Raw genomic sequence first — 13,767 nt, 5'->3', positions numbered from 1 at the left:
CAAATGCAAGGGGGTCGCCAGCTTTGGTCAAAGCAGGGCAGTGACTAGTCTTAGTGGAGCGGGCTTAGGCAAGTTGTCTGGTCTTAGTGGAGAGGGATCAGGCAAGAGAAGTCAGCATTTTAACTGGTTTCTCCTCTGGAAGGTGTTCCCAGGGGAGAAGAGACACTGTAGAGTTCCTGAGTGAGTGTGTATGAGGGAGTGTAAGACAGTGTCAGAGCTCGGCTTGTAGGTTTCTACAACTGGGATACATCCTTATGAATCAGTAGCTTCGGCTGTGTTTCTAGTGAGCAGGTTGACCTCTTTAGGTAAGGTGTGGCTGCTTTCCCAGGACAAGAACTGCCGATTTGTCCCCGTTGGTATAGGCTCACCATGAAGATGTCATTTCACTGGCCACACAGGCCTGCTGGTGAGAAGAGGGTTTAGAGGTAGAACCAGGCCTCTTGATTCGTGAAGAGTGGGCTGTGTTCACAAGAGGAGGACACAGTGCACATGGCAGAGAACAGCCATACCAGGTGACAGTTCCTCTGAGGACAACCAGCGTCCCATGGAAAGGGTGGCCCATCTTTCTAGATTACAGTAGAAAACAACCTTTGATCTTCTATTCTTTCCCAGGACCCCTGGGCCATGACGCAGGTCCAAGAGTGAACAATCATTTTTATATAAGCACATCCTCAAGCTGTGTAGGTGCTGGTCCCCTCTAGAGCAGAGAGGGGACAAGATCCTTCTCTCCTGTCCCAGCACCCTCCTCACTCCAGCTCTGGTGAGCCTTGCTGGAGGAAGTGTGGTTCCTTCCTGAGCTGTGGGTTTGGCATAGTCCCAGCTATGAGGAAAGAGCAACTCATGACAGAAGCAGCCCTGCTCGCTTTCCCTGCCCCCAAAAGCTCAGAGTTGCCGTGCATTACAGGTTTTGACAGCCCACCATGGGTGTGAGTCAGCAGGCAAGAACATTACCCACACTAGGCATCCTCAAATGACATTTTTCACGGAAAAGAGCATTGATCTGGCCTGTTCTGCACCAGCCCACATTTGTGGGGGAAGGGCTGGTAATAGGCATCCTCTCTAGGAGGGGAAAACAGTCTCCTTCTCCATTCTCTTCTGTTGCAGTTGCTCAGTTTGGACCCCTGGGCCAGAAGGGAAGTGACTCAAGCACATCCCTAGCATCAGTAATGATTTCTTTTTAATTATCATATAGAATAGGTTAAAAATCATTGAAAGGAGGTTTCTGTGAAATATTCAGTAAATAAACCAGGAGGAAAATGTAAATGAGGAACTCCAGCACCTGAGTTCATCTGTGGCAGTTTTACAGGCATGGGAAACAATGGGAAGGCATGAAATTCTTGACTTTGGAGCTCAGGGTCTCACAGAAAAGCTGTATAATCTGGTTTCCTCGTCTCGTTTAGTCTGATGCTCCTTCTGCTCTTAATTCTAAGGTTCTTCATTCCTAGAGACTTCTGTAGGCCAGAGTATTAACACTTCTTACCCTAATACCTATTATTGCTCTATTCAGGCTACGTAGAGTAAACAAATAAACTGGTAGCTGATTAACAGTGAATTTCTCACAGAGAAGTCTGAGGTCAAGATGCCAGATTCCGTGCCTGGCTTCCTGATTCACTTACAGTGACCTCTGAGAGTATCCTATCATAGTGAAAAGTTCTCATTCTGAGAACTCTGCATCCTAACCCAGTCACCTCCCAAGCCGTATCATGGCAGTTAGGTTTCAGCACCTGACTTTTGGGAAGACACAAATATCTGTACCATAACAAGACCTAAGTTACAAATTGTCCTATCCGACTGTATTTCTGCAAAGTACAGGTGGCTGTGTCAAAGTACAGGGTATTTCTGCAAAGTACAGGGTCAGTTTTGAGTGGCAGCATGATCATTCCTGAAGATTAGTGGCTATGTGTGAACGGACACAAACCCATAAGTGGAAAGTTAATTGCTCAATGAATACCAAGACAGTAGCCTTGATCAAATATTTATGGTTGGTATTCATTACGCACAACACTTAACAGCTCTGTGTTTATTTGGTGGACCTCATTGCTAAATAATATATGAAAACTGGAGGCAGTGCAAAAAATGCAGGCCCAACACCAGTAAGGGACCCAGAATGTGACTGAAGACTGGGATATGTCTGAGGCAGAGCCCGAACTCTATCATCTCACTGTGTTGGTGACTAAATGCTTTTAATGTCAGGAGTTATTGGGCAACACCACAGTTGTTGAAATAAAATTAAAAAAAAAAAAAAAAAAGCTTTAGCCTCAGTATAAAAGAATGGGTGTACTCAGAACTCAGAGCTCACAAAGTCTGCATCTGACAGTTGACTAAACATCACCATCAGCCAGCAGAAGGTATGAGGAAGTCTTCACTGGCAGGGCTTTCAGCTAAGTTTTTGTTTTGTTTGCTTTTTGTGTTTTTTGTTGTTGTTGTTGGTGGTGGTGGTGGTGTTTTTGGCTTTTTTTTTTTTTTTCAGAGACTATCAGAATAGAGTCTAGCCATCCTCTGTCATATGCAGAAATGTTGATGCTGTTTTCCCAGTGAGAGTTCAGGGTTCTAACCTCTCTTTTTCAACCACCAAGAAGATGACACTATGACTGCCCTGGACTTTGCTAGAAAGATGGATTATTGACATATTCCAGGATGAGGCAAAGCACCAATGATTAGAAGTTAAGGTCTATTTTGTTCATCCTTACTCAATAATCCAATTTAATTGCCAGGAGCTTTAGAGCTGGTTGAAAATCTGGGATGCATATTCTAGAGATGATTTTAGATTGTCTCTCAGCATACTGTTGAGTGTTCACACTTCATCATCAAATATTAAGATCTCAAGAATGTTGCTTCCTGACATAATCAGTGACCTAGGAACCCCACCTGTCCCTAGGATAAGCCACTTGTCCTCCTTGTGCATTCTGTTCATCCCATTGTTCCTGCAGTGGGATGAACGAACATCCCCCACTACCACAGAGCACCCTCCACTGGCAGACACATATGCCAACCAAGCTGACCAAGTGCAGTGTCCTGTGCACACCTACCAGGAGTTACTGTGGCTAGGAATGGTGGTCAGCAGCACGCACAGCATCTGGTGGCGTGTCTCATGCTGCGTGTGGAAAGGAAAGGCAGAGAGAACTCACTGTTCATAAGGTTCTTTTGTTTTCATCTCTCTCCCTCTCTCTCCTTAGCTCGCCATGAAGCACAAATGTTGAGAAACTGCCCGTCCTGGTGAACCTCTAAAGAAAATGCAAGAGTTCCTTCAGCAGTGATTACAGGGATTCCAGAGTGCTGCTGCTTTCTTTTTGTTGTTGTTTGTTTGTTTGTTTGTTTTTCCAGTATCTGGACATTGAGTGGTTTTGGTTTTTCATCTTTGATGTGTTAATATGAATGAAAACGTGTTGTGTTTATATATTTCCCTATCTTGCTAAGAAATGCTGCAATAGCATCAGCTTCATTTTTATTTTTCCATGTTGTGTGTGTGTGTGTGTGTGTGTGTGTGTGTGTGTGTGTTCCTTTTGGGGGAAAATTGTTTTTGTAGTTTGAATATGAAATTCAGACTAAATGATAAGCCAGGTCTAAAACTAACAAAATGTATTTTTCTTTCCCTCTGAAACTAAGCAACAAAACAGTTAAATGTGCTGGCATCAGATGATGGTCCTGGATAAAATTAAAAGTCAAGCAGTGGTTTCACTTTCTTTCCTAATTCTCTTAATTTAAAGAGCAAAATTTAAATTCAGTATCCTGGGACTAAAGTCTGTGTTATGGAAAACACGTTTATCAGGGAAAATAGCAGCATTGGATTTTGCTCTTTGCATATTAATCTTTTTGCATGGACCATCACTAGCATTCACAACACTAATCAGAATCACAGATAGAGATCTACTTTCTGGGCTGAAGCATAAACATTTCTGCTCCTTCTTTCCAGTCTGATTAGTTGGAATTTTCATATGAAGGATAAAAATTTGAGTGTAGAGACCTACAGAAAAACCTACTTCAAAACCTCTGTGTCTTTATGGATGTTTCTTTTGCCATTGTCCCAAATTATAGTAACTGACATGGGGAGTTATACAAAAAATAATTTAGCTAGGGTCAGTGAGGTAGCTCAGTGGATGAAGGTGCTTATAGCATAAACCTGAGGATGACCAGACTCCACAGAGTTGACCTCTGACCTCCACACACATGTCATGACACACCATATCAAACACATACACAAATACAACAATAATAAGGAATAAAGTAAAATAAAAATAAATGATTTGTCTATGTAAAAGTCTATGTAAATTATAATGTGAAAAGATGCTACTTTTATTTTTTTCTCTTTTTACGAAGCTATGCCCAATGTCCGAGGCACTCTCACAGCGGCATTGGGAAAGGACCTTTAGCTTCTTGGTATCTGGGTCTTGGGGGTTTGGATATTGTTTTTATTTTCAGTTTGTGTGTGTCATTTAATATGTGCTTCTTGACAGGTTACATACTTGTGGGTTTGAACTTGCCTGTTCTGGCACAGGCAACATGGTTAGGAGCCTTTACACTGCTGTCAGGTTGAACAGAATCTCTTCCATACCTTTGGATTCTGTGCTGCTCAAGGTAATACTGCACTTAGACCGTGGGAGTTTTGTTTTTGGAGGGTTAAAAGCTAAACATAAAAACAAAAAAAAAAATCTATGCTTGTTCCTCATAAAGCAATGAGGCAAGCTACACATGCCAGATACTCACGGCAATGCATGGAGTTTTCAGCTGCTGGGTCTTCAGGACCCTTTCATTCTTTCCTGTCCACCGAGTCACCTGTTTATGTGTGATGTAGCCTTTGACACAGCAGCATAAGACGACATTAGATTACTAATGCTGATTTAAATAGCTTAAGTTCTCCTGATAATGCATCCCAGAGAAAGAGCACATGGTCCATGGAACATCATAGGTATGATGTCAGGAGGACAGGATTTGCTGCAAACAAGTTTGTGAATCCTCTTGGGCAGATAGTCCAGTTGAAGAGCATACTGTTAAATGTATATTGTGGGCTAAGAATGTTTACTGTATCTTATACTTTCCTTTAGGTGTCTTAACATTTTAAATAAGCCAGGAACATGCCATCTGCTGACTATTGATTGGAACTATCTGATTTCTAAAAAGATAAAAATAAAGAGCCCCCAAATATCACTCCAAATTGGTTTCATTTGCAGACTTTAGCTCAGAAAATACACATACTCATCTTCCAAAACTGGATTCTAGTTTCAGAGAGTTGGTATAAATAGTTGAGAGCAATAGTCTAACTTTCTTCACACAACTCAAGAATAAAATTGGTTGTCTGCTACCTGACAACAGCTTGGGGGCAGCTGTTTCTGAAGGGGCAGAAGGTGAGGCTGTATGCGTACTGTGAAAACTGAGGCTTCCTCCTCAGCCTAATTCTTACAGATGCCCTTCGCCTGCCCTCTTTCCATTATCTCTGTTGACCACATTAGGCCTACGTCTTGTTAGAAATGGCCTGGACTGGAAGAAAAGCCTGCCTGGAGCTTTGTTAGTTTCCTCTACTGATCAGATAGCTTCCAGGCCATCACCATGACTATGACTTGTGGTGAATCCTGCTTGTCCTCCACCAAACATGGGGCTCTAACAGCAATTGCTGCCCCTCTTCAATTGTCCAGCCTCATGCAGAGAAGCCCCTGACAACACATGTGAAATTCATTTCTGTCCTTTTGTAGAAGGTGCTGCAATAGGAAATACTAATGCAGTCTAACCCACAGAACTTTGCTGAAAGGACGCCTGTCATTTGGGACCAAGTCATTTGGTTGAGCTTGCTAGAAGATTTCCAGTGTTCATTTCTGCACTTCACTATGAATTTTGGAAATGCTGTCTCTCTCTGAAGGTCTTTACAAATTATATTGACAATGCATAATGAAAAGGGGCTTGCCAGTGTTTCCACTTTTTTCTAGAATGTAGCTGTAGAGTTCTTCACTAGAATGATTAGAGGTCTATGTACAGGAACTATGCAGTTATTCAGGTTGATGTTTCACTAGAACGATTAGAGGTCTATGTACAGGAACTATGCAGTTATTCAGGTTGATGTTTCATTTCAAAGAATGTATTTGTAAAATGTAATAAGATCAGTAGCTAACTTTTTTTAAGGTCTGATAAAAGTAAGATTATGTGTTAGACTTAAAATTATAGTGAAATCTGTCTAATACTATTGTGACTAGCACAGGTTATGCATTTCTGTAGAAACATTTACAAAGTTCCCTAAATAAGAGAAACTAGTTGAGCTAGGTTTTACTCCTAACTTGCAGAATTGTGATGCTGTTAATGTGTGTTGTTCTTGGTTCCTCAGAAATTCTCTCTGCCATTCAGCACCAGTTTTGTTTCCTCCGGAGACGAGTAACAGCTGTTCTGTTGGTTCACTATTTCAGCAACTTTTGTCATTAAATATTTTATCTCTGTGGTGGAAGTTCTTCTCTCTCAGTTATTTGGGAAACCTGTAAAGCACCACCAAGCCTTTGAACACCATCACACCTGCTATGCTAGTGGGGAGCTTTGTGTGCCTGCCGGAGACCTCAGGTCAGAGCCCAGAATGATGAGGAAATTGTGGGAAAGCTTGAAGTGTAAAGAAGATGGAGGAGCTAAGCTCAGTGCAGAGCATGATAGGTATTCAGCAAAAGTTGGGTTGTTTTCTTTTTTGTGAATAAGCGGTGAGGCTAACCACCGCCTACCCTCCTGCTGGTATCAGTAATATGTGTTCAGCTTAAGACTTTTCTTCAATACGCCCCATCACTCAACAGACCAGCTCCATGCCCTGTCCAATTGTAAGGCAGATTAGATCAGATGGGATCCACTTGTCTGCTTATTTCTGTGGCAAAGCAAAGGTCACCCCACTGGCTTTCAAGGGGAGTGACCTGAGTAACTTCGGCTGCAGAATGGCCATCTCTGGCAGGCGCACACAGTGAAGCAGCTGGACTCAGAGGCCTGCAGGTCTCCACTGCTCCAAGAAGGACCAGTGATGGCAGGGTTTGGTTAAATGAGAACCTGGAGTGAAGGGAATTGTGCACCTAAAGATACCTGCTCTTATGAACAAAATTACAACTCAGCTGGTTGACCTGCAAAGATTACTATGTTGTTAAAATTATTTTACTGGTTATCAGTTATGCATTTACCAACTCAAATTTTGAGAGAATTAATATGACCAGTTGATAAGGGTTTTAATCAATTGGCAATCTTCCCTCTGTTACCACCAGGAATGCTTTTAAAGAAAGTGTGTGTGTGTGTGTGTGTGTGTGTGTGTGTGTGTGTGTGTGTGTGTGCGCGCGCGTGCACATATTTGAGATCCTCAGAGGCATGCACCACCATACCAGGCAAAATAATTTGATCTCTTATCAAGATTATCTATATAGAAAAGCAATTTGAGATGGGGAAAGATGCAAATGGGAAGGGTGATGGGGAATTTCCTTAATGTATTTCCAACCAAAAATTCAAATAAGTAGATTTCTCACTGATAATCGATATGCCTCCCATTGGCACAGGATGACGTGCGTGGCCGACAAGTGCAAGCTCACACACACAGCCCAGCTGGCCAAACTGAAGAAAGAGCTGTGCTGAACTCCCAGAAACCCCACAGAGGTCTCTTCATCTGGAGAGGGTACTTCAGTCACCAGTAACACTAGAAGTGCCTCAGTGAGCGCTTTTCCCAGCAAGAAACAAAGACAAAGACTTACATGGCATGGATAAAGGACATGTGCCTAACTGGTCAGCACCTCTCTCCCATGTGGAGTTTGGACTTAGGCATGTATATATAGGACTTGGACGTAGAGAAGAAGTGTGGGAGGAAGAGGTTACCAGGAGGGGAAATGAGGAGGCAGTGGTATAGAAAGACAGATACCGAATGCTCTCTTTCATGTGGAGCTGGATTTACCACGTGTATATATGGAGAAGAAAAGGGCAAGAGGGCAATGGAGTGAGCATGGCAGCGTGCGCTGAGATGCAGGAAAACGTCAGTGAAGGCCCTAATTTTGTATGATAACTTCAGTTTAAACCCCACATGTGCCCACAGGTAAGTCTCAGTTCACTGCTCAGAATAAGAGCACTGACTTGTCAGCAAGGTGCTACAAAGGAAGGTTGGCCTTGGTTCTTGTTAGAAATTCAGAAACTATTTAGCTGGTGCAATCACTGTGTTTCTTTGGCTAATCATTCTAGAGGGTCCATTCTGTGATCGTGCAGACACATTGCTTTTAGGGCTCAAGTATGTAACAGTACACCATGGTGGTAGAAACTGATCTCCTTGTGGCCCAAACATGGAAAGTAGAGACTGGGTCCCACGAGCTCCCTTAGGAGTGTACTTTCAGGCTGGGCGGTGGTGGCGCACACCTTTAATCCCAGCACTCGGGAGGCAGAGGCAGGTGGATCTCTGTGAGTTCGAGGTCAGCCTGGTCTACAAAGTGAGTTACAGGAAAGGTGCAAAACTACACAGAGAAACCCTGTCTTGAAAAACCAAAAAAAAAAAAAGTGTACTTTCAGTAACCTGAAGATCCCCCACTTGGCCCATGTAGCACTGGAATGATGGACCAATGCTTCATTTTCCCAGGCTAAGCTTTTGAGGAGGACATTATAAATCCAAAGCACGGGAACATGTAATTATTGTATGTAGGCAAGCCTTCCTGATGCAAAAGTTACCTTCAAATCTTCACCAAAAGTCTCCTCTGTCCAAACCTTTCTGGATGGTCCTTCTTAGAAAGGTTGAGCTGAAGTAAGAAAATTCAGCCCATGGATTCCTCAAGCTTTGCCATGAGCAGTAAGGCTGGAGATCACAAAATCTTAAGAACATTCCTGTGGTAAGCACTGATCACATGCACCAAATAATCTGTTTAATTATAACTGCATCCTTTATGGCTGAAGCATGGAATTTTCCTTAAAAACAATCCTGTCTTTCCCTGGTTTTTGGAGGATAAAGAACACACTTTTACTGGAGAGTGAGCACGCCTTTTGTCCACAACACAGAGGCTTTCCCACTGAGTGTTTTCTGTGTCAGGCCTGGTGGTAACACCCAATATTTGTGGACATGTTTACACCAGTCTGGAATGTTTCAATATTAAAGGAGCCTTGTAATTTAGACAGAAAATGTCCGGAAATGTTTCTGGGGAATGTAACTGAGCAGTAGAGTGCTTGTCTAGCATGAGGCCCAGGTTCCATTCCCACTGTTGTGAGAAAAGGAAGAAAGGAAATGTGGGTGGGAATCGAGTGTTGAAACTGTAAAACACACACACCCCTCCATAAAAATTGTAAAGTTTGGTGAGTTGGAGCAGAGCACCCCCTTGTGGTACTAAGCGTTTCAGGATACCAAAGAGGGATCCATGGTTCAACCATTTGTCCTTTGAAATCCAGTGCCAGCTCTGTTGCATATGTGGCTTTGGAGGTAACTGTGATTGTAGTAAATGGATGACATAATGAAAGCACAGCCCTGTGCCTGCCAGCTCCACGCTCAGTGTATGTCAGGTCTGAGTCAGTCTGTCCTGGGTTGGACTCTAAAGCAGTGACTTTGTAGGAGTTTAATGGCTGCTGAAAGTGGTGCTGGCTGGTAGATGGGCACATTTTTTTGCAGGCCATGCTGGCTCAGGGCAAGTGGAGCAGATGTTATCCAAGTCTCTGGTCATTTTTATGAACCTTCTACATTTCATAGACAGATGCTCTAGCACATGAGAGAGAGATAGCGGACCTAAATGCCCAGTGGGAGCCACTTGCTGAAAGAAGCATCCAGCACCATGGGTGTGAAATTCAACCATGGGTGTGAAAATGAACACTTCGTGGTCTAGGAATATGCTGATATATCCTTTGAACAGGAATTCATGCTACTCTTTAAAGAATAGGTTCAAAATCATTCTACAGATACATCTGTGCGAGTCCAAGGAGGCAGAGAGCCCTTTCTCAGACTACTTCCCCAAGGCTACCTAAAAGAACTACAAATTGAACTTAGTCTAAAGTGAATATAGCCCTTAGAGGAAAAAGGAAGTAACTAGATCTCACTAACACATACATTGATGATGACATATCTTTCTGGAAGAATTTGATGTGTTCAACTAAAAGATAGTTTCAGGAAAACTATGGTGATGACATACTATTTCCACACAATCATAGTGCTTTATTTATGAAATAGAAGCCTGGCATTATTAGTAGGCCATTTGTAAAGAACCATGCAGGGAAGAGAGGTCAGGGCAGTTAGAACAGTAGGTCTGTTCCAACCAAAATCCCAAATGTCATCCCTCTAAATAGTGTATTATGTTACTTTCTGCCAAACAACAAGCTGCAGACTTTCTTCTTGACAATGTATGATGATCTGAATCCTTAGCAGAAAATCTCCTGACTTTGACATTAGTGCTGTGTCTTTAGACAAACTACAATTTTTCTGTATCTGGTTCTTCATGTCCCAAAGTAAAATAATTTCCACTGTGTCTGCCTCAGGCCAAGTGGATGAAGTGACATGTGGTAAAGCTGTTGAGAGAGAGTACATGGTGCTATGGAGATGTAGATTTTTCCAAACCCTACTCTTCACTGTCCCCAATGCCCATGGAATCCCTCTATGTACCACCACCTCTCTCCCTGTGGACCCATCCTAGTAGCAATGGATGGCATCAAAATTTTCTTCCTTCATCAAAAGAAAAATAAAGACCCCTTCAAGCTGACTAGTCACCATTATGGAATGTGGAACAGGAAACAGTAAGACATAGTCAGAAACTGCCCATGGAAGGACACAAGGGGCTTACAAGCCATTCCTGGGGGGAAAGTAAAGACCATCCCTAAGGTCAAGGTGTTGCATTGTACAGATCAACTTTGGAAGCAGTGTGCCCTAAGACTGGATAATGCTGGAGAGTCCTGACAGCCCCTCAGAGAAGCACATGTCTACCCACCAAGAAAATATTAAAGACAACAGCAAAGTTTCAGAAACCTTCAGGGAAGTCAGACATTCACGTCCAAGAGCTGAACTGGTACCTCTTCACCCCCTCACTGGACAGGACTGTTGTCATGAGATTAGTGACCTAAAATTAGCTAACATAGAGGAAGCCACGGAGAAGGGCCAAGTCTTGGAATTCACTAAGTAAAAGTGAAAGGGATGGTGGTTAATAAGTTATCTGAGAGTCAGGTTCTGACAGAAGATAACCAAAGACATCCAATCAATAGAAGACCCAGCTCCCCTCATCTGAACCCATGAGTGTAGTAGCACTGTTCTCCCAATGGAAAGTGGTAAGTGTTAGTTATTTAGCTGTGTTGTGTTCTTACCCTGCAAGGAAATGTCATGAAACACGACAGAATCTGCTTATAGAGTTTATTAGAGATAAAGGGACAGAGAGTGCTCAGGCCTGTGGGAGAGACACGTGTGTGGAGAAGAAGAGGGACTGGGAATCATGGCGCTCCACTTTAAAACCAGCTGGGGGCGTGGCCAGGTCACGTCACTACTCCACGCGTGTGTGTAGATCACATGGTCACGTTGCGTGCTTACATGGCCATGTAACGTCACGGATCCTGGTTACCTGAGACGTCTTGACCCGGAACTTGCTAGCTGGAGGTGTCCGGGTCCGCCGGGTATCCTGGTTACGAGAGATGCCCTGACCTGGAAATGCCTATCCTGACCTGGAATTGGCTAGGCGGAAGTGTCTGCCCAGTATATGTGACCGTGGGGACGTGTTGTGAACCCTTCAGTAAGGCTAAAACCAGTTGTGGTAGTTTGAATGGAATTGACCCCCATAATCTCATAGGGAGTGTCACTATTAGGAGTTGTGACTGTGTTGGTGTGGATATGGCCTTGTTGGAGGAAATGTACCACTGTGGGGGCAGGCTTTGAGGTTTCCTACTGCCCAGTGTCTCATTCAACTTCCTATTTCCTATAAGATGTAGGACTCTCAGCTACTACTCCAGCACCACATCTGCCTGCATGCTGCCATGCTCCCTGTCATGATGATAATGGACTGAGCTTCTGAAACTGTAAGCCACCACAATTAAATGTTTTCCTTTATCAGAGTTGCCGTGGCCATGGTGTCTCTTCATAGCAATAGAAACCCTAAGACACCAGCTCAGTTTCTCCTCAAGGGCACCAATCTGGCCTCACTTTCCCCTCAAAAGCAATAGGAAAGGGATTAGAGGTGATATAAGTGCCCCCTTCAAGCTTAAGGCTGAGCTGGAGAAAGCTCTGACCTCATGTTCCCATTTCTGTGGGCTCCTGAGGATCCTCTATGGTGGAGAGTCAGCCTCCCCCCTCAGGTTCCATCATATGCTTATCACCTCTTGATACGACAGGAGAGAATCTGAGGACATTGTAAGGAGCATGGTCGACATTCTACCCACTGGGTTCCTTCACATCTGCTCTCTTTTTCCTCTTATTCTGTAGAATAAAGGAAAAGAAATGGAAAGAAGAAGAGGAGGAGAGGAAAGGAGAGGGGAGGGGAAAGGAAAGGAAGGAGAGGGGGAGGGGAAGGGAAAGAGAGGGAAGAGGAAGGTAGGTGAGAGAAGGGAAAGGAAGGGGGAAGGGGAAGGGAAGGGGAGGGGAGGGGCTCATACATAGTTCCCAGATCTGCTTAGACCTAGAGAGCCGTATCTCCCTAAATTCAATGAGGACCATGAGCAATTGCTACCTCATTACTCACTGGCTGTAATTGCTTGGCCACTTCAAGCATGTCAGGCTCTTTTGCACTTGGGAACCTTTACAAACTCTGTGTCTGCTGCCAAGAATACTTCTTTCCCCAGTGTGGCACACACTGACCATTTTTTTCAGTTCCGCGGAACTGTCTCACAAAGACCTTCCCTGCTCAGCCCCTTGCAACATCTTTCTTTCTTCATGGAACCTACAGAAATGTTTGTGTGCATGTAGTTCCTTTCTTTGTTGTCTTGTACACATGTATTAAATTCTGAGAAGCCAGGAGCCATGTGACTAGGATCTGGAACCTAAGATTTAGCAGAAACTTAGTACATTCTTATTAAAAGAGTGAACTTGCCCTATTAAAGCCTCCAGGCAGAAAGATATGAATAGGAACTTACTGAGGGAAAGAATAAAATCAGTGAGTTCCAGGCTAGCCAGGGCTATATAGACCCTGTCTCAAAAAAGTAGAAAGCCAAAAACAACAACAACAAACAAAATAAAACAAATAAACCCCAACTAAATTAAAAAGATAAATAATACTATTGAATGGGAGTTAAACTGAAGCCATATCTTAGAAGGCTAAGTGCCAGCATTAGGATTTAGGCTGCTAGTATCTACCATCCTTAATCACCTCTGTCCTGGACTATGCCATGAGTTTTCTGCTCCTAGGCATGTGGTGGTTTAAATAAGAGTGGCCCCCATAGGCTCATATATTTGAATGCTTAGTCACCAGAGAGTGATTAAGCACCAATTGAAAAATTAGAAGGATTGAAAGGTATGGCCTTATTGGAGGAAGTGTGTCACTGGGGGTGCACTTTGAGGTTTTAAGATTCTAGTCTCTTTCTCAGCCTGAAAGCTCAGGATATAGCTCTCAGCCACGAACTACACCAGCACTCTGCATGCCACCATGCTCCTTGCCGTGATAAAAATGGCCTGCAACTGTAAGCAAGCCCCAATTAAATGTCTTTTATAAGTGGTTCCTTGGTCGTGGTGTCCCTTCATGGCAATAGAACAGTGACTAAAACAAGATAGAGAGATATTGTTATGAATTTGCACACATGGGGGATCCCCAGCTGGCTGGGCCAGGGTATCCCATATGTGCAGGAGCTTATTGAAAAGAAACATTCCAAGAAGTGAGTTTTAGGTCAGCCAGGCCTACATAGACTCTGCTC

The 13,767-nt window shown here is 43.4% G+C and overlaps 1 protein-coding gene across 1 annotated transcript in view; it reads left to right on the top strand.

Annotated features, from left to right (window-relative positions):
- Stxbp6 (syntaxin binding protein 6) overlaps nucleotides 1-6,427 on the top strand; it is a 243,168-nt gene extending 236,741 nt beyond the window's left edge. Inside the window, exon 6 of the mRNA XM_028882711.2 lies at nucleotides 3,177-6,427. Within this exon, the coding sequence (XP_028738544.1) occupies nucleotides 3,177-3,200 (24 nt within the window). The 3' untranslated portion in view covers nucleotides 3,201-6,427. The remainder of the gene's footprint in view (nucleotides 1-3,176) is intronic.
- The last annotated feature ends 7,340 nt before the right edge of the window (nucleotides 6,428-13,767 follow it).

Source organism: Peromyscus leucopus, chromosome 14 (genome assembly GCF_004664715.2).
Source record: "Peromyscus leucopus breed LL Stock chromosome 14, UCI_PerLeu_2.1, whole genome shotgun sequence".
NCBI classification, from domain to species: domain Eukaryota; kingdom Metazoa; phylum Chordata; class Mammalia; order Rodentia; family Cricetidae; genus Peromyscus; species Peromyscus leucopus.
The sequence above is the reverse complement of the archived record's forward strand: the minus strand, read 5'-3'. Positions and strand labels throughout refer to the sequence as shown.